The 18,921-nt window shown below is 36.1% G+C and overlaps 3 protein-coding genes across 10 annotated transcripts; 2 read left to right on the forward strand and 1 right to left on the reverse strand.

Moving 5' to 3' along the window:
- Window positions 1-169: 169 nt before the first annotated feature.
- On the forward strand, window positions 170-10,442 carry LOC128187894 (GPI ethanolamine phosphate transferase 1-like). Its single transcript, XM_052858560.1, has 29 exons — window positions 170-279; window positions 828-1,067; window positions 1,313-1,434; window positions 1,673-1,771; window positions 2,058-2,164; window positions 2,481-2,605; window positions 2,702-2,955; window positions 3,112-3,152; window positions 4,488-4,547; window positions 4,634-4,726; window positions 4,826-4,881; window positions 5,099-5,120; window positions 5,241-5,297; window positions 5,397-5,476; window positions 5,850-6,037; window positions 6,181-6,253; window positions 6,525-6,624; window positions 6,740-6,835; window positions 7,031-7,113; window positions 7,204-7,251; window positions 7,397-7,442; window positions 7,618-7,726; window positions 7,964-8,066; window positions 8,195-8,282; window positions 8,531-8,614; window positions 9,000-9,055; window positions 9,173-9,248; window positions 9,344-9,460; window positions 9,762-10,442. Exons 2-29 carry the CDS (start codon window positions 841-843, stop codon window positions 9,918-9,920), a joined length of 2,769 nt encoding a protein of 922 aa, XP_052714520.1. The 5' UTR covers window positions 170-279; window positions 828-840; the 3' UTR covers window positions 9,921-10,442.
- Window positions 10,443-10,547: 105 nt separating this feature from the next.
- LOC128187893 (zinc finger protein 260-like) lies at window positions 10,548-14,047 on the reverse strand. 2 transcript variants are annotated; one of them, XM_052858557.1, is made up of 3 exons: window positions 13,924-14,047; window positions 13,318-13,544; window positions 10,548-12,966 (listed from the first exon to the last, which is right to left on the reverse strand). In XM_052858557.1, the coding sequence occupies exons 2-3, from the start codon at window positions 13,535-13,537 to the stop codon at window positions 11,204-11,206; spliced, it is 1,983 nt and encodes a 660-aa protein (XP_052714517.1). In that variant the 5' UTR covers window positions 13,538-13,544; window positions 13,924-14,047; the 3' UTR covers window positions 10,548-11,203. The 2 variants fall into 2 exon arrangements, with proteins under 2 accessions (XP_052714517.1, XP_052714519.1); XM_052858559.1 differs by lacking the exon at window positions 13,924-14,047 and adding an exon at window positions 13,822-13,917.
- On the forward strand, window positions 13,938-18,753 carry LOC128187892 (zinc finger protein 816-like). Of its 7 annotated transcripts, none has more exons than XM_052858551.1 (5): window positions 13,938-14,010; window positions 14,238-14,371; window positions 15,119-15,523; window positions 15,972-16,061; window positions 16,366-18,753. In XM_052858551.1, exons 3-5 carry the CDS (start codon window positions 15,128-15,130, stop codon window positions 18,277-18,279), a joined length of 2,400 nt encoding a protein of 799 aa, XP_052714511.1. In that variant the 5' UTR covers window positions 13,938-14,010; window positions 14,238-14,371; window positions 15,119-15,127; the 3' UTR covers window positions 18,280-18,753. The 7 variants fall into 7 exon arrangements, with proteins under 7 accessions (XP_052714511.1, XP_052714513.1, XP_052714515.1 ...); XM_052858553.1 differs by having other exon boundaries at window positions 13,992-14,010; window positions 14,287-14,371; XM_052858555.1 differs by lacking the exons at window positions 13,938-14,010; window positions 14,238-14,371 and adding an exon at window positions 14,428-14,546.
- The last annotated feature ends 168 nt before the right edge of the window (window positions 18,754-18,921 follow it).

Below are 18,921 nucleotides of genomic sequence, written 5' to 3' on the forward strand. Positions count from 1 at the left end.
CTTATTATAAAGTGAAGAAAAACCATCAACACTTTTTTTAAAAACAAAATATGCTTATGATAGTTCTGAAATCAAACTTTTTAAAATTAAATGATCCTAGATTTTGTGTGAAATGTACATATATAATTCAAAGCCCTCGAATAATAAACGAACAATTTAATATCGAATGATATTAGTTCAGCCAGAATTTGCACAGTTACAATTTACCACACCGGTTTTTCATGCCATTTTATCTTCATTTTGAAACCAAAGTTGAGCATATATTCAATGAACATAAAGGTAAAGATATTTCATGCAGAAACTGATAATTAGTGTGATTCATTTCTCTTACCATGCTTACAATAATTAGTTAGCCGTTCAGACTCTATATCTCTTTTGAGAATTGGACAGGCATAGCCTACATCCATGTAAGCTACGCCTGTCCACTTATCAAAAGAGATTATTCTGACTCTTGCAAAGATCTATACATAAAAGTCAAATGAAATAGTTTTTCTTGGGCAATGACTTTCTTTTGTTGACGGATTGCAGTGATGTTCAATTCATTTATATCCCAACTTTCATTTGTCATCACTCATGATGCCATAATCAGCATAATTTTCTCTATAGGCATGCAGCTTCTTTGCATGGTCTAAGTCTCTCTAACTCTGCTTCTTTTGGTCATTTCCTTTTCCCGTTTTACCTCACCACATTACGGAACTCGCACAAGATTTCTGTCATCATCTAAATCTCTCTTTCATATATTCAGAATCTACTAACACAATTATTAAAAATTCATAAATTTGTATTCGATAAACCTTTTGTCAGTATTTATTTTATGAATTCTGTAGGCTGTTAACCAACATGAAGACATGGCAACTGATTATATTTGGAGTAACCGTTCACCTGATTTTCTTCTACTCCATCTTTGATATCTATTTCACCACACCATTGGTCCACGGAATGACTCCTTATGTCTCAAACCCAAATCCTCCCGCCAAGAGATTGGTCCTCTTTGTGACAGATGGACTAAGAGCTGATAAGTTTTTTGAGCCTCTACCAAATGGGAAACCTACAGCACCTTATCTCAGGTACATGCATGTATTTGCAAAATTTTCTTTCCATCATACATGTATTGAAATGACCATGTATGATGTATATAAGTAAATTGATACATGTATCTAGATATTAAGTAGTACTTGAGTATCTACACTCATGTTATATCCACTTCAGAAATGGAAATTGAATGTGAACATATTTTATTTGCAAAAAAAAAATTAATACAGATAACTTGCATGTTTGAATTACCGGTACTGGAAATTTTTTTGTATCTTAGGTCTATAATAGAGAACAGAGGTGTATGGGGTGTGTCCCACACAAGAGTTCCAACTGAGTCCCGCCCTGGTCATGTGGCCATCATAGCGGGCTTTTATGAGGATGTTAGTGCTGTAGCAAAGGGTATGATATTGATTTAATGGCATGATAACAGCATGAGAACAATAACATCATATCAATATCAACATGATAACATTGCACAATCCATATGAGACTATGATAAATTTAATAGCATAATAACAGCATTATCAATAGCAATAACAACACGATAACAATACATCAATGACATTACGGGAATAAAAATAAAAATTGAATAAATGTACCAATAACCCCAATTATCGATTCCAATGATCTATCTTAGGTTGGAAAGAGAACCCTGTGGAATTTGACTCTGTGTTCAATGAGAGCAGTTACACCTGGTCTTGGGGTAGTCCGGATATTCTTCCCATGTTTGCTAAAGGTACGATAGAAAATCAAATGAGACAGGATTTATATCCCTGAGCAAATTCTAGTATTAGTCTCCAAGCATCAACCTGTGCAATTACAACATCAGAAGCAGAATATGTTGACTTTAAGTTACACAGATGTATTTAGAAAAAAGCCATGCATTACAAGCATACCAAAGCAATTATAAGACATGAAATAAAAGAATCTAGTAGCTCTGATGATAAGTGCAAACCCTGCATTCTGAAACAGATGCAATAAAACAACAGTTTCTCCTAATGTAATAGTTTATTTTCTGTCAGGCGCCTCTGGAGACCATGTTTTCATGGACTACTACCCCTCGGAGAACGAAGACTTCGCTGCAGCTGATTCCTCCAAGCTGGACACCTGGGTGTTTGATAAGGTCAAGGTCAGTCTAGGATAACCATAAAGGTATTCAAAGATACAGTCAAACCTTTGCTGAATCTCAAACTGATTCAAACTAAGTCAAAACTTTCAAGATGTGTGAGGATTTGAATTATTGAAGTTGAAATACGAAACAGTGGTTGGCCATCGACGGACCATAAAATTATATGAATTCATAGTATTTGACAAGTCAAAAATCAACTGTATCCAGCATTGTATTCTATAGGACATTTTTCCTTATCAACAATAACTTACCCAAAGAAAAAACTGATGCTCAAGCTGTGTGTTATTACTGTGTAATAAATGCTTTATGTTGACAGAAATTTCTGATGGAAGCAGAGAAAGACCAAGCTTTGAAGAAAAAACTCTCCAAGGATAAAGTTGTCTTCTTCCTTCATCTGTTGGGTCTGGACACAAATGGCCACTCCCATAAACCATTCTCACTGTGAGTAGACTCTCTGAACATGAATTAAAATCACAGATGTTTTGTACGAACATGTAACAGTTTGACTTAAGGAGGTTTTGCCATGATCTTTCACAGAGAATATCTAAATAACATTGCAACAGTGGATGATGGGATACAGGAAGTTGTTGGACTGCTGGAGGAGTTTTATCACCATGACAACAGAACAGCTTACATTGTGACAGCTGACCATGGGATGACAGACTGGGGATCACATGGGGCAGGGCATCCCTCAGAGACCCTCACACCATTGGTAGCTTGGGGCGCAGGGATCCGCCATCCAAGGGGAGCAGACCATAATACTCAAACATATGAAGATGGATTTGCAGAAAGTAAGAGTGATGATTTTTTTATTTTATAAATTTTTGTCTTGGTGTTTCACAAATGGTTCAGTACCTGGCATATATTTACAAAAAATTGTTAAAAAGACATTAAACTCTTTATTATGGCGCTATTAATACTATTAAATTTTTTTTCATTTTTTGCAGAATGGAAATTAGATAAATTGCAAAGATCTGATGTGCAACAGGTAATTCATAAAACTTTATAAGCAGTAACTGGGTTTTGTCTTTTACACCTTTCTAATCTGTAAATTTTTACATTATTTTTGAAGTTGATAAACAATTCTTCATGTGCCTGTACATCACACTACAATCTCAGATTTGGTAAAATTTTTGCAGTCGTAGATCATACATTCAAACTTTGTTATCTCGAACTAGATGGGACTGTAAAAAAAACTTCAAGAGTTTTCCAGATATCAAGGGTAAAATACTTAAAGGCCGAACATTTTACAAACGCCCCCTTTTTTACCTGTACAAACTTCAAAATGATGCCGCTTGTCAATCAAGTTTGAAACAATAGCACCCAGTTTGATGGACGTGATCGTCCGAGTGTGATCTTGCCAGGTCCGTTGATTTCTGTTTACTAGCAATTAACTACATTATCTTTGATATCTTCCGTCATGTATTAAAAAGGGGGAATTGAAAATTGATTTTTAAACATTACCAGTATTAAAATTGATTATGAAAAATAATTATTCAGTGATTGAAAATACGCACAATTTATATATGAATTATGTTGAATGTGTGTGACCTAATAAATTCCACGAAAATGCATGGACAGCTCTAAAACATACAACATTTTCTTTTTACAACAAACGTACACTGTGCTACTAAAGCTATATTTACTGGTAATTCACTCCGTTGGAAGTTGGTGCATGTAAACGTCACTCCATGGAAAACGAACTCTATTAATTGTCGACGTATAATGGCTGTCTTTTCATTCCACATTCTTATGGTTTTCTTATACTATTATTATTGTTGAAATTAACTTTTTAAACAATGTCAAGTGCTAAACACAATGTACTGAGTTATACTTTTATAGCAGAATTAATTTACGGCATTTTTTTCAATTGTGCTTTATACACGTGTGCTTAGAGAAAATTCGGACAACACATACCATTTCCGTATAAAATCGCTTCGTATGGTCATTAGAACAATAAGATATTTAAACTAAGACCAATTCCGACTAATTCTTTATTTCTTGTGTATTAATTTGTCTCCTGTATATAGCGATTAGTAGCGTTCACGACCACAGGTAGACTGCAAGCCCCGGAGGCTTTCACACCTCTAATAATTAAGCCCCGCCCTCACCTGAGATTTACCACCCGGTAAAAATGTTCGGCCTTTAAAAGTAAGAGATTGGGACTTACAAATCATTGTGACATATCCACTGTATTCGAAATATCAGTGTTCGAGATATAGAAGTTTAACTGTAGTTAGATCTCTCTTAGTATATGATATGAAACAATGAATAACTGGATCAAATGAATGTTGCAAGCAATTAATTGTTATGTTTGATTTAGGCAGATATGTCTCCCCTGATGGCAGCACTGCTTGGGATTCCTTACCCTGTTAATTCTGTGGTAAGTTGTTTCAGCTCTATATACATGTAATGCATTTTGAACTGTGAGATTTATACCACTGTACAAGAGGCCATATATTTTTACAGGGAGCCCTCCCTCTAGAGATTCTGGATATTCCCCTTCAGGACCAAACAGAAGCAATGTTTTCTAATGCCCAGCAAATTCTGGCCCAGTTTAAGGTAACAGTGTGAAACATTATGGTTTGGATATTTGTTAATAATGTTGCCTTATTGTTATGAAGTAAAGGAGACTTTTTTAGAAAATATTTTTTATTTTAGGTTAAAATGGAGCTTAAGAAAAAGACCACGCTCTCACAAACATTTAGACCATTTCTGTAAGTTTATATATGTGTTCTTATAGAAAGTGTGTTAAAGGGAGATAACTACGGCATATTATGAGCTTACTTTATTTAATCAATGAGAATCAATCGAATCCATTTCTTTAATGATGTATACCTGAAGTAGAATTGTAAGCTAGTCAAGATAAGCAACAACAGACAAATAACATTGACATCATTGTCTATGAAAATTTGTTGTTTCTTTTTATTTCAGGGAATTGACAGAGGACAAACAGGTTGGAATATGATGAAAACACAGTTTTATATAGAGCTATTGCACAATTTATGCTCAAGCTTTAGTCTTTGAATTTAGAAAAATCACTAATTTAACATCAATTTGATAATTTTGTTCTCAGGTTTTACATGTCAGAAAAATAAAAAACCTAATCAAAGATGGACTTTTTGAAGATGCAGTGAGTATCCATGTAATTATGTCAAAAATACCAATAACTAAGTTAACAAGTTTCTTTGTTTGAGATTAATGGTTTGGTTTCCTGTTGATATACTCACAGATAAAAGAATCCCAGCAGCTGATGGCTCTAGCATTCCGTGGACTAGGATACTACCAGAACTATGACAGATTCCTCCTGGGGTAAACGTCACAGTCTTTTCTATTCTATGTTTTGTATTTAACATCAAGTAGATAGAAGCCTAATTCAAATAATTGGGCTTAAGCATCTGCAAATCTTAGATTTTGGTTGACAGCCAGAAAACTTAATTTTTAGGTTGGCCATGATAAGGAAATGACCCCTTCAAAAGAACTGTCATACCCATGTTTAATACATGTATAATCTAACCAAATTATGGGAAATGGGATAAAATGCTTCTACAAATTTAAATGAAATCATAACTGAGTCAGTTAAAGTTCATTTGATTCTTTTTTATGGTAACCTTTCATTACAAGCTCTTTTTAAAAACATATTGATAACTACAGGAACACAAGTTTGTTCTTCATTTTGTTGCAGATTGAGTGTCACTGCCGGCTTTGTGGGCTGGATATTCTACATCCTGACCCTCATTCTACGAGACCATGTGGGACTGTCATACAAGAGAACCTTCTTTGATGAACTGAATTCTCCATTTCTGTTGTCAAAGAAATTCATCCAAGGATTAGCTGTAACAGTTGCCGTAGTGATAATATTGTTACTTTCAGGTAAGAATCACTATCTATATATCTAACCCCTATGTTGACTGTTTGATCAGTGTTCAACATCTTCTCAGTAGATATTAGTTAGTCATAGTAAGTAATTAGTAAGTTATAGTTGAAAATCCAGTTGTTAACTTTCTGTGTTTCAGTACAATCTCTGCCCTGGACCTACTTTATGTATTGCCTGGTTCCTGTTCTACTTTGGAAGTTGGTTTTAGAAAGGTCAGCAATTTTGAATTTTTTTTTTGAATGTTACTCCAATTACCTTACACTACAATTCACAGGCATGCATTTATTTATGGTATATCCTGTTATCGTGTACTACATGTATATTAAACTTTTATGATTGCAAAAATAAACATGCAGATAAAAAATTTGCACAGATTTACTTCTTCTTTTTTTTGCTTGTAATAGCTACATGTTCATGGTTTTTTTTATTTAAAAGAAAATTGCAATATTTGATTTAATGATAACCACAGCTGATATTCTTTAGTTGGCCCATCTATGTGACGGCAGCACAGAGACTGTGGGACAGCAGTAGATCCCCTGTCATAGGAACAACCCTCTTCTGTCTCCTTATCCTGGAGGCTGTGGTAAAGCTCTTTGTTTGAAAACCTGACAAGAGTATAGCATTAAACAATCACTCTGTACATGTAGCTATATGTGTACATGTATGTGTGTACATGTACTAGGTTATATATTTTTCAGGTGGCTGGGTTCTTCTACAGGGGGATCTTCTCTATAGGTTTTGTAGCCCTTGGAGTTTGGCCGCTGCTTGCATACAGAACTAGGTCAAGAAACCAGGTCAGATGTTATGTTAGCACAGCATATTTTCTTACATGCTTATTGCAAAACTTTTCTAAAATAGAATAAAAAAATATTTTGAATATTAAGTTATTTTCATAATGAAATCTTTTCCTGAATAGGGAGATAAACATTTTTTACAGAGTCATTCACGTGTTACAGTAAACATTATTTACAGTTATTCATGTGTTACAGTATGTGTGGCTGGTGACCTGTCTGCTTCTGTCCATGTTCCCTTTATTACCCGTCGTAGGGCGACAGAGCAACTACAGTGTGGTGTGAGTCAGATGTTACCTTATTGATGAGAAATTCAGTTTTACCTGCTTATTGGAAATAAAAACAGTTGAAAATGAGATTTCCTTTTTCAGACTTCTGGCTGGAATTCTTGCTTTTATTGCTGGCTGTGTTATAGACAGGTAAAGTACCGATTTTCTGAATCAGCTTCACATTTTTTGAAAAATCATGTACAGATATAAATACATGTATATGTTTATCAAAATAATTTGTGAAATATGCATTAAATAGATAAACATGAAGTTCATACTGTATTTTTTTTTCCAGAAGATACCTGATGAATGTAAAAGGTGCTAAAATCCGGTGGGCACAGGTAAGCAATGATAAACAAATGAGGACACAGGGGATTTAAGCGTAAAAATATTAACCATGCTACACGGATCTTCCCAGTATAACCCAAGTCTTTAAATTTGTGATGGTTGCATCATAGTACTGTTCCTGTTATCTTGTGTACCAGTAGTTCTAATATTGTGATGGGTGTGTTACAGCTGACTGTCCTCCTGGCTGCCATTTACAACCTGTGGTCTGTGTCATCCAGTATACGCAGGAAAGAGGGTCTCCCCGGGCTCAACCAAATCCTGTCTTGGAGTATTCTTGGTAAGTAAAGATAATGAATAAAAATAATGGTCAGACATCTAACATACTGGCGTTGTACATGTACTAGTAAATTTACGTCAGATTTCCTTCAACTAATGTCCATTACAATAAGATAGAAACATTTTTGATAATGTTTAGAATGTAAAATTAATGAAGTTGGAGGGAAAAATAAGAATTTTTTTTTCAGTTTTCTGTGTTTATGTGTAGTTATAACATTGTTTTAATAATTTTTTTCAGTGACATCTAGTCTTTTCCCCTTGCTGAGCCCCACCCAGGTGCTACCTCGATTGTTCTCCATTGTGTTTGCATTTTTCCCTGTCTACCTTCTATTAAGTTTGTTGTATCCTTTTGAAATATTTTGGAAAAAAAATGTATTGTGAAGTAATTTATTAGTGAAGAGTCCAGATTTCATCCTCTTACAAGATATTATAAACCGAGATAACTGTTGATTTCCCTAACTAAGGACAGACAGGAAGGTCTGTTCATCATCTGCTTCTGTGTTGTCCTGTTTTCATGGATTCAGATGGAGAAAGAAGTGCATATTGCCAAGGAAAAGGTACAATTGTAAATGTATGATCCTGTACATGTACTACGGGTATTTTGTAACTACATGCAATTGTTAAATACATATATAGAGTAGTCATACATCTATTAGTCTACGTACTTGTATACATGTCTGATAAACACCAGATTTCATTTGAAAAACTACAATAATCTCACATACTGTTTTCGTTTATTTTGTTCATAACTTGTTTTGGATATTGATCACGGACCCAATTAATGAAGGTTTTTTTATTCAACTAGAATCTACTCACCGCTGATTTTTCATCGTCTCTCTCTGGAGAACGCCATCTAGTGGCAGAGGATATACGCAGATCTGTCTTTTATGTATCCTTTATAATTTTTAAGGCAACGTTTTTAATAACCCCTTCAAACAAAGTTTGAGAGAGTTGTTTTGGGGATATACTGGAATGTCTGTCTAGCAGTCCAACATTAATGTCCAGTATATGATTTTAAAAGACGAGATAACAGAAGTCGTTCTTGGCACAAAGGTGCTTATGACCTGAGGGTGTGACCCAGATACTAGGTCATTTGACCAAGGTCAAGGTATCATCGTCATCAACATAATTTCTAAAAGACCCTGGTGGTTATAAGTTCTTCCTGGGAAGTCTGGTACCTTTACATCTTTTTTGACAACATATGGTATCAGAAGACCTTAGAATTTTAGAAATGTACATTTACATGAATTAGATTTTTCTTAACAGATGAATAGATTTTCTTTATACTTGTTGCATTCTATAGCACAGGGAATATAGCCAGTATCAATAGGCAAGATGGTTTTCTTTCATAAATACTTGTGTATTCTTATATACCGGTATGTTACCGGTACTTTAAGTACAATGACATTCAACATGTAGTTTAATACTTTTACCTGTACTTTGACAGCTTTGAGCCTGCTGCCGTTTACTGCTTCCTGACCGTCTTCAGCCCATTTGTGATGGGTGGTCTCCTAATGCTCAAAGTGAGGACTAAATTTGTAAAAATTAATTTTTAGACTGGATGGTACCGAGTATACAATATGGTAAATTTATACAGTCTCATTTCATTTCATTTCAGAACATTCTACCACTAGTCCTAGTTGCATGTTCATTCCAAACCGTTCAAATCTTGACCCACATTCCAACTCGGGCGCTGTTTTTGATTGTAATGATCATGTCGGACATTATGGCACTGGTAAGTCAGCACAAAAGATATATTTTTTAACACTAATGAACAAATTTATTCCTCTGCAGCCATCATATAATATTTTTATTTACATGTCATTATGAAAATACTCTTTTCCATACTTATTCATTCATACATTCGAAACGATTATTGTGTGACCTTACATGTATAATCTTGTAACATGACATGTATTAAAACACTCAGATTCACTGCAACGTCAGATAAACCAAAACTGAAAATAATATCAGCTTGTAAATGTATTTAGATCTGAGGAATAATTATTGATTTGTTGTTTTTTTTTTTTTTACAGAACTTCTTTTTCCTGGTGCGTGACTATGGCAGCTGGTTGGAGATTGGGACCAGCATTAGCCACTATGTTATTGTGATGTGTATGAACATCTTCCTCATGGTTCTGTTTGGAGTTTCCCATCTCCTGACAAGTGTCCAAATTAGACTGTCCAAATCTTGACCAGTATACAAATTTGTCATTTCAAATCTTGACAAGTGTCCAAAATCAGACTTTAAATCTTGACAAGCGTACAAGTTAAGCTATTAAAATCTTGAAAAGTTTCCAAATTCAAATCTTGACAGATGTCCAATTTAGATTCAAATTTTGACCAGTGTCCAAATAAACATGTTCAACTCTTGGACATCTTCGCTAGCCAAGGATTTTCGGTCCAGGGGAGCAAAGTGGACGGAAAACCCTTGGATAGTGAAGATGACTCTTGGAACACCATGTTGTTTTCTTTTATTCTTCATGAAAGGTGTTACATAACATTTCAATAGTTTTCTAATAGTGCCTCATTTACGGTATTTGTACACGTATAAAACCGTAATTGCTCTTTCAATAATTTCATGATCTTGCAGTTCAGAGAATTTTTCAATTTAATACATCTTAAAACGATTTGGTTACTCAATAAAATATAATAACATTTTCAACTGATTGTTTGGTGTTTACATTGTCCACCTGCTGGGAATTATTAGCATATTGTTAAAATCTACAGGAACTTGATCTCTGATTCAGCATAATGTTCACTGTATACAGACAATCAAAATTTTAAGGACAAGGTATGCAGTTGATGATGATCCAGAGCACACTTAAAGTTATGCAAAAGGTCCTGAGATATATTTACTGAAATAAAGTGTAGCATAATAAATGAAGCCTGCAGGTTTTAAAGTATATGTACTTTCTTTATTTTGTGTATTCTTAACTTCTAAATTTTTATGTAGGAATATGCACATTCAAACAAAATGTCAATGTAACGATATTCATGTACCTGATAGCTTGAGTTATACAGAGTATTGATAGCAAACTGATGAATACATGTAACAAGGAATAATGATATATATTGTAGTACAGATGTAGGATAGACTGCAGCAAACAAATGAATAAATATTAATGTATCACATTCAACAGATGTAAATGTCTACTCAACATATAATTCTAGAAAAGTTATCAAAGATTCACTCAAAATAAGTTAACAAATCAAAACATGCAAAATGTGCTTAATCTAGTCCTCCTATTATTCATGTCAATCAAAAATGAATCCAGATACACATAACACTTATGCTTCCCCTTTCTTATCCTTTTAAAAGTTGATCAACTCTAATAGAGTTAAACACCTTAACATTTATTAATTTTTTATCAAACAAAAATAAACACCAAATTAAGTTCCTGGATTTCCACTGTTGCCCTTGGTTTCCTTGACAGGTGCCCTCTGTTTCCCAATGAAGTGCCCTCAGTATTCCTGATCAGGTGCCCTCAGGCTCCTCAACGGTTGCTGCCACCAGCTGAGCCAGCTCCTCTTGACTAAGACCAGTCTCTGACTCCTGGTTCTCCAGGGTGACTTCTATCAGCCCAGTTTTGCCATCAATTGTGACCACCTCCATTTGCTGGGGTTCTTCCTCTGGCTCCTCTTCTTCTTCCTGAGGGGGTGGGGCTGGTGTGCGGGGTTCCTGCTTGATGGTGATGGTCTCCTCGGACTCCGATTCTCCCAGCATTTTAAGATTCATCTCGTGCTCTTCAATCTCCTCTGGCTCGTGGCCACTCATGTGATTATCATATATACTTTTCTTGCTGAAGCCAAAATTACACAGGGTGCACCTGAATGGGTTTTTCCCAGTGTGTGTCTTGTAGTGGGTCTGTAAATTGACTTTCTGGCAGAAAGCTTTTCCACAGATATCGCACTTATAGGGTTTATCTCCAGTGTGGATACGAATGTGCCTGTACAAATCAGAGATTTTTCCAAACTTCTTTCCACAAGTATCGCATACAATATTCCCACTATGAACCTTTAAATGGACTTGGAGGCGGAACATCTCACTGAAACCTTTGAAGCAGACACCACACTTGTATGGAGTGTCATCCCCTGCATGGATCTTCATGTGGCGCCTCAGATTTCCTCCTTCGTTGAACCCTCTGGTACAAACAGGACACTTGAATGGTTTTTCTCCTGTATGAATTCTCATGTGCATGCGGAGCTCATATCTATGCATGTAAATCTTGTCACATCCATCAGCAGGGCATTTATAAGTCTTTTCGTGGGTGTGAGTCTTCAGGTGACGATGACAATTACTCTTGTTATTGTACTCCTTGCCGCAAACATTACACTTATAGATATATTTGGTTTTAGAATCATCGCTCTCTCCATCCATTCCAGTAAGCGAATTATCTTGATCTCCATCTTTGCCTGTCATGTCAGTCTGACTTGCATTATTGTTTCCTGAGGTCAGAAGATTTCCCAAACTTCCCAGATCTATCACCGTGGCAACCTGCTGGTTTGGGAGGGTCACCTGATGACTTCTGAGGACGACCTCTTTCTGCTGATCAGTGCTTCCTGTCCTAAAGTCCACTTTGGCAGGAATGGTGGAGGCAGGTTTCATAACTCCTGTCTGCTTTGTGGGACTAAACTGTCTGGCCTCGTTATGTAATGAATGGCTGGACACATTCTCTAATGAACTTGAGGCCTCAATATTGGAGGGGACAGTAATTTCATTGTTGGAATTCTCTTTTTTATGGGTTTTTAAATGCTGTGGAAATGCAGATTTTTGAAATATTTGTCCACAAAATCCACACATAAACACCTCCTCCTTGTCATGTAACTTGAGATGGGCACTCCAGTTCGCTTTGTTTTTGTAACATTTTCCACAGATGGTGCACTTATGAAAGGAAACAGTTTTAGAGCCTCTAGAGAATTTGTTGCCATCATTTGATACAGTAAGGTTATGGATCACCTGGGCTTTAGGGGGCCTTCCTCGCTTCTTCTTCACAGGATTCAGAGTCAAAACCTCTTCCTCATCTTCATCCTCTAGCTCAGGTTGATTTATTTCTTGCTGTATATTGATGTCCAGGGCGGGAATAGTCTGAGTGCCCTGCTCAACAAAGCTATAGGTATTGAAGTGTGGTACTGTTGTATTTTGTATTCCAATATCGTGGCTACGTCGACCTTTCACCTCTATCGTCTCCATTGGAAACATGACAGGATTGGGGTGAGAGGTCTGTGTCACATTATTATCTGAAAAGATCAAATGTAAGAATTCATGGTTTATTTCTATGCAATTTATTAAAAAGATTCCAATTTTGTCATCATCATCTGGCACTATGGCTTATTAGCCAAAATAATAAAAAAAAAATATATATAAATATATCGCTCAGCATTCTAGTACAAACATAACTTGCCTAAGACCCATTTTTACAGATCTTAATTGCCACCAATTTGTTAAGTATGTTAAACTGTAACATTTCTTTGCAAGTACTATGAGAACTGGTGAGAATTCACCTGTAAATTTATCATTTCAATTTCTAGACATTATGATGGTAATTAATAAATGAGAGTTTTGGGTGGAAATCACCTTAATTAACTTACCAAGTGTCTGCTGGCCCGGCTCCTGGTAAACAATGACCTGCACTGTGCCATCCTCAAGGTACTCTGTCCGGTAGTTACCCGCAGGAATCTGGAGGGGGGTTCCATCTATGATGATCTCTTGACTTCCCTGTGGAACATTCGGTTGTTGTGCTATATCAGAGGCTCCTACTTGGTCCACACTTACTTCACTTGGAGCAATTGTAAGAAATTCAGATGACATACTTCACCTAAAAAAGATTTGGTATTGATGTTTCATTTTGATGATTTTGCTCAAATTGGTACTCAATTAAAGCAACAGGTAAAAGTGTCTAGTGCGTATAAACTATAAAGCCACATTTTTATAAGCTTTTTTTCAGTTAATATAGCCGAAGTCTCAGGTATGCATCAAAGAGGGGGTACAAAAGAGGGATAAATGGCCTAAACCGTTTAATGCACAATTTTATCAAATTTCGTCAGCTTTGAAATAAAGCGAAAGTAACATCAAAATTCAAACGCATGGAGTACCTCTGAACTCAACTTGATGCTTGCACACTGTGAAAGTCTGATAGAAGAAAGCTTCAGAGTGATCCGTGACAAATGAGTTACTCAATATCACTATATACTCACCAAGTCTTTCTTTTCTGTTCCAATTACACGACAAGGCTAAGCAGATACCTTGATAAAACAACGCATGCTAGAAACACCCAGTTCGAGGTGAAAAACAAAATGGCGGTATCATTGGGAAATTTTGTCAAGGGAAATAACTCTCTTAAAACTTTAAAAGATTATTTTAAAAATATTTCTTTCAAAATGTCTTTGGAAATGTTAATATGGTCAGTGTGGTCTAAAATCATTGAAGGAATATTTAAAAAATCAAGTTTTAATAATATTCTATTTTAGAAATCCTTTTTTTTTCAAATCGTTAATTTATATTCTTGCAGTTTTGTTATACTCAGTACTGCAGTACTGTAGAGTTGTCGTTCCTTGCAGAACCAAAAATTTAGCGCCGCCAACGCCATTTTGTCTTCGTTTCACGAGTTATAAAGGTCAAGTAAGAAGGATTTGATATAACTTGGTAAGTTGTATGTTTACACAAGATAAAAGCTATTTATTGTGATGGAAAACTTAATTATTTTAGTCGCACTGAACAACCTATCTGCTATCACAGTGTTTGACAAACTAATCAATTCACTTGGATGCTTGGCAGCGTTGATTTTGGGTAGCATGCAAGCATCAACGGGAATTTACAGGTTTTAAATGCGTTTGATTGTTGCAAAGTTAAAAAGAATCTACTTTCGTTTTATCTCCCGTTAATGGAATAAGTAGGATATATTATAAAGGAAATAATTATGTATTAAAAACAGATCCACAGGAGAATTTTTCAGTTAAAGAGTATTTAAAAGAATTATTAATACGTAGACAATGAGAGTAATTCTGTCCTTTTTTTCCAAGAATGTGCAACCCCTTTTCTCAAATATAAACCAACATGGTTTTGATGCATAATAGGCATTAGTGATTTATATAATAAATACTGAAGAAAATAGAATTTTTGTTATTGTGAAGTTCCCTTATTGCTTATGTATTGTTTTATAGTAAACAAAACAAGAATTTATGTTTTTAACACGAAAAATTGCTTGTATTTCATTTTAAAAATTGTCTTTATCAGCAAGTTCCTTTTACAATATCAGAGGAGCACATTTTCAAGTCGCCTTGTGTCTTTCTTTTATGTTCATGTTGATGTGCATGGTAACTACGCACGTGTCTCCTGGTTTGAATTATTTCATTCAGTAATTGCATCCTGTATGTTAATTTGTTCTTACAGGATGGAGTAATGGAGGAGGATACAATATCTACCATGAAAATGGAAGATTCTGGAGGGGAGAGAGGAAATCTTTCTTTTGGAATGCCCTCCATGTCTGGTGAACCTGTTGTGATTACCTACACCACTGAAAGCACAGAAGATGCCGCACAACTTCAGGAAAAGAACGAATTAAAAGCAAACACAACATGCACAGAAACAAGTCAACGAGATACTGAGGCTGCAGAGAGTGACAGTTTCAGTGAGGCCCTGGCAGGGGAGCAGCTTCTACAGATGGCAAATGCAATCGTGATGGAACAGGGACAGATGGGTGTGGTGGAGGAAAATCAACATGAAATAGTCCAAACTGTCGACGAAAATGGAACTGTTGTCAAAGAAATGCAGATTGTTCAAAACAGCGAGGTAGAGGTAATTAAATCATTCTTTTAAGTACACAATTCATAGGCTATGGTTTGCATAGATAATAACACATACCCTTGTTTTATTCCCTAGATCATTTCTACACCTTTTACACCATTGGCACACTAATATACTAGTACGGTATATGTTTAAGAACATTTGGAAAACTTAAAAAAAAATTCTTATCTTACTTACAAAAAAGAAATAAGTTCATGTATTACTGTTTAGTATGTTATGAATGACAATTACTTTTGAAATAAATTGTCCCCAAAACTAACTTAACGGTATAATTACTGGTACTGTTGATTTTGGAGAAAAAAGATGTGGATGAAACTAGTGCATTAATGTGATGAAATAGTTTTCTTATTATTTATTGAATTATAATTAGTAATCATTTAGAATTCTATGTAGGACATTTCAACAGTGATATTTTTAATATGCTTCTTTTTAAATTTAGACAATGGGGCAGCTACAAACAATGGCAGAATATACTGATGAAGATGGAGCCATACATCAGGTTCCTGTCAAACTGGATAATGACAACCAGGTAAAATTAGCTTTTATTTGTCCTACCAGGTAATTATCAGTGATGTGACAGGGAACCATTCACATCTTTACAATTAAGTGAATATGCTTATAAAAAAATCACGGTTTTAATCGACATGTATTTATCTTGTACAGACATGCAAGAAGTTTCCATATTTAAATGATCCTTTATCATGTTAATCAAAGTTTAGGGGTCTACTATGTACTTGTATTTATTAATGCAATACAGATACTGAAATGTTAAATTTAACGATTGAGGGATCAATGTGAAAGAAGTATAATTTCTGTGGTTTTTTTTCTTGCAGTTGGTGCAACTGGTTCCTGTTTCAACTGAGGATGGGAACCAAGTTTACATCCAGGTCCTGAACCCAGACAAAACGGACGGACTGTCCACCGAAGAGTCCCCCACGGAGATCCAGGAGGTGTTGATAACCGAGAACCAGCTAGGACAGGAAATGATATCTCAGGACGAATCCATGGACGGTCAGGAAATCACCATTGAGAATGTCCAGGAATTGTCCAACTACAAAACGCAGGTCATGGAGGATGGAACGGTCCAAATCTACATGCTAGAAGACAAAAATAAACAGCAGAGGGGACTTAATAAAACTCTGATGAACATCATATCTCCCACTAAAGGGGATGCCTCTGGTCCGCCGGCCAGCTCTCTGATGACAATTCAAGCCAAAAAATACAGAGACGTGGCCACTCAGATTACTGTGTTTCCAAAATTTTCTAGGCAGGGATTGTTTGATGTCTCAACGCAAGTTACATCCAAAGAGATTCAGAGAGATCCAAAATTACGCAGTCTCCCAAATGGCACCACTATCATTCAGAATAGTATTGTTAATCAGAGCGAGAGCACCATCATTCTAAATGCAGGGAGTGAGAATGAAATGATTCTCCATAAATGTACCATCTGTGGAAAAGTGTACAAAAATAAACAGAATTGGCAGGGGCATATCAAAATTCATGCTCAAGAAAAAGTATACATGTGTGGCTATTGTGGAAAGATTTACCCCCGTGGGAGCCTCTCAACTCACCTTCGTACCCACTCAGAGCTCAGACAGATTGCTGTGTTTGAGAACTTGCCCGATCATTTGAAGAGGAAGAACTACAAGCAAGCCCCAGGAATGGTTTTTCCAAATGAAGAGGCATCCATTATAGAACTAAGCATTGCAGATGTCGCCTGTGAAATAGATCCGGATTTGTTCCCACCACCGGCAGCTGAAGTGGTAACCGCTCCCTCCACCATTTTGCCTGCCAATGACGCCTCATTACCAGAGCCAGCGGCCGAGTCGGAAGTCTTCACAGAAAATGATATTCCCGCCAAAATGCACATGGAGGTGGAAGCGGAAGCAGAAATTCAGGAAGGAACAAAGACCAAGTTTATTTATAAATGTAATGTCTGTGGTAAGGAATATAATAACAAGAGTAATTGCCATAGGCATCTCAAGTCCCATACAGATACAAAAGGCTTCAAATGTGGATATTGTGGGAAGGCATTTACACACAGGTACGAGGTACGAATGCATTGTAGAACTCACACTGGTGAGAGACCGTACAAGTGCCCTATATGCACTCGTGGATTCAACGAAAGTGGAAACCTTAGGCGCCATATGAAAATCCACGAGGGAGACAATTCACCATTTAAGTGTGGAGTCTGCTTCAAAGGATTTAATGACACTTTAAGATTGAATGCTCACATGAAAGTTCACACAGGAGAAATTGTTTGTGATGTGTGTGGCAAGAAGTTTGGCAAGATATCAGATTTGTATCGTCACATAAAAATCCACAGTGGTGACCGTCCATACAAATGTGACTTATGTGGGAAGACTTTCTGCCAGAAGGTCAATTTAATCACACATCAGCGCACCCATACTGGTCAGAAAGCTTTCAGGTGTGACTACTGTGGTCTGGGATTCAGCCGTAAGACCATCCTCCAGCAGCACATGAAGACTCACCTGGAAGATGAAGAGGATTTCTCGGTGGAGAGGACAGCGGTCAGGCCTGGGAAGGGACAGGTGGAGATTAATATGGAGGCAGATGTCATTGAGCACATGGAGGCTCTGTCTAACGAGTTCGTGGAAGATGGAGAGACCCAGACAACGGACATCCAGGACGTGGTGCTGGAAGACGGGGAGGAGATCATCACCGAGGCAACCAGTCAAGATATAGCGGCTTATAAGATACAAGAGGTGGAAACATACACAGACTGATGGAAGATTGTGAAAGGAAATGAAAATATATTCTATACCTTGAGTTTGATAAAAGTAACAAAGCCAAATTATTGCAAGGCGATTGATTGACAGTTATTTTTTAAGGTTATTGCCTAATATTTATGTGTTCTATGGTTCATGTAAAATATATTTATTTTTATACTATCAATGGTAACTGTTGTTGTTGGAGAAGGGAGGTATGAACTGGAAGACCAGTGAAATACATGTATGACAATTGATTATCTGGTCAGATTCAAACAAGGCAGCAACTGAAATTATCAGTATATACTACATGTACTACATAATTTATTGCACATTATATCCAATGTTTAAAAAGTGAATTTCAGAAATACTTTTGAAGAAACTTGTTGAGTTTTGAACTTTGGTACAGTTTGTGTTCTTTATTTCTGGTTGATATATAGTTATGATCAAGTTATCAGTTTGGAATTATTAAAATTGTTATTTGAGCTTAAATCAACTTGTTGTCAATGATAATGTAATGTGTACATGTTGATTCTGGTTGAAATCCACTACATCGGTCGGTCAGTCCACCAACAGTTTCCATTCATTCTCTTGGCAGAGGTTGCACATCCTTAAATGAAATTTAGTATGCAGATTTATCATGAGATGTCTAAATCAAGT

The sequence above is a fragment of the Crassostrea angulata genome, chromosome 6, assembly GCF_025612915.1.
Source record: "Crassostrea angulata isolate pt1a10 chromosome 6, ASM2561291v2, whole genome shotgun sequence".
In the NCBI taxonomy this organism is placed as follows: Eukaryota; Metazoa; Mollusca; class Bivalvia; order Ostreida; family Ostreidae; genus Magallana; species Magallana angulata.

Excerpts from the sequence above, each read along its gene's own strand:
- LOC128187892 (XM_052858549.1), top strand. The coding sequence starts at position 15,022 with ATGTTCATGTTGATGTGCATG. Across the intron at positions 15,043-15,118 it reads TGTTCATGTTGATGTGCATG|GATGGAGTAATGGAGGAGGA; the intron begins GTAACTACGCAC and ends TTGTTCTTACAG. Across the intron at positions 16,062-16,365 it reads AACTGGATAATGACAACCAG|TTGGTGCAACTGGTTCCTGT; the intron begins GTAAAATTAGCT and ends TTTTTCTTGCAG.
- LOC128187893 (XM_052858557.1), bottom strand. The coding sequence starts at position 13,537 with ATGTCATCTGAATTTCTTACAATTGCTCCAAGTGAAGTAAGTGTGGAC. Across the intron at positions 12,967-13,317 it reads GCCGGGCCAGCAGACACTTG|ATAATAATGTGACACAGACC; the intron begins GTAAGTTAATTA and ends TGATCTTTTCAG.
- LOC128187894 (XM_052858560.1), top strand. The coding sequence starts at position 841 with ATGAAGACATGGCAACTGATTATATTTGGAGTAACCGTTCACCTGATT. Across the intron at positions 2,165-2,480 it reads GGGTGTTTGATAAGGTCAAG|AAATTTCTGATGGAAGCAGA; the intron begins GTCAGTCTAGGA and ends TTATGTTGACAG. Across the intron at positions 7,727-7,963 it reads CCTGTCTTGGAGTATTCTTG|TGACATCTAGTCTTTTCCCC; the intron begins GTAAGTAAAGAT and ends AATTTTTTTCAG.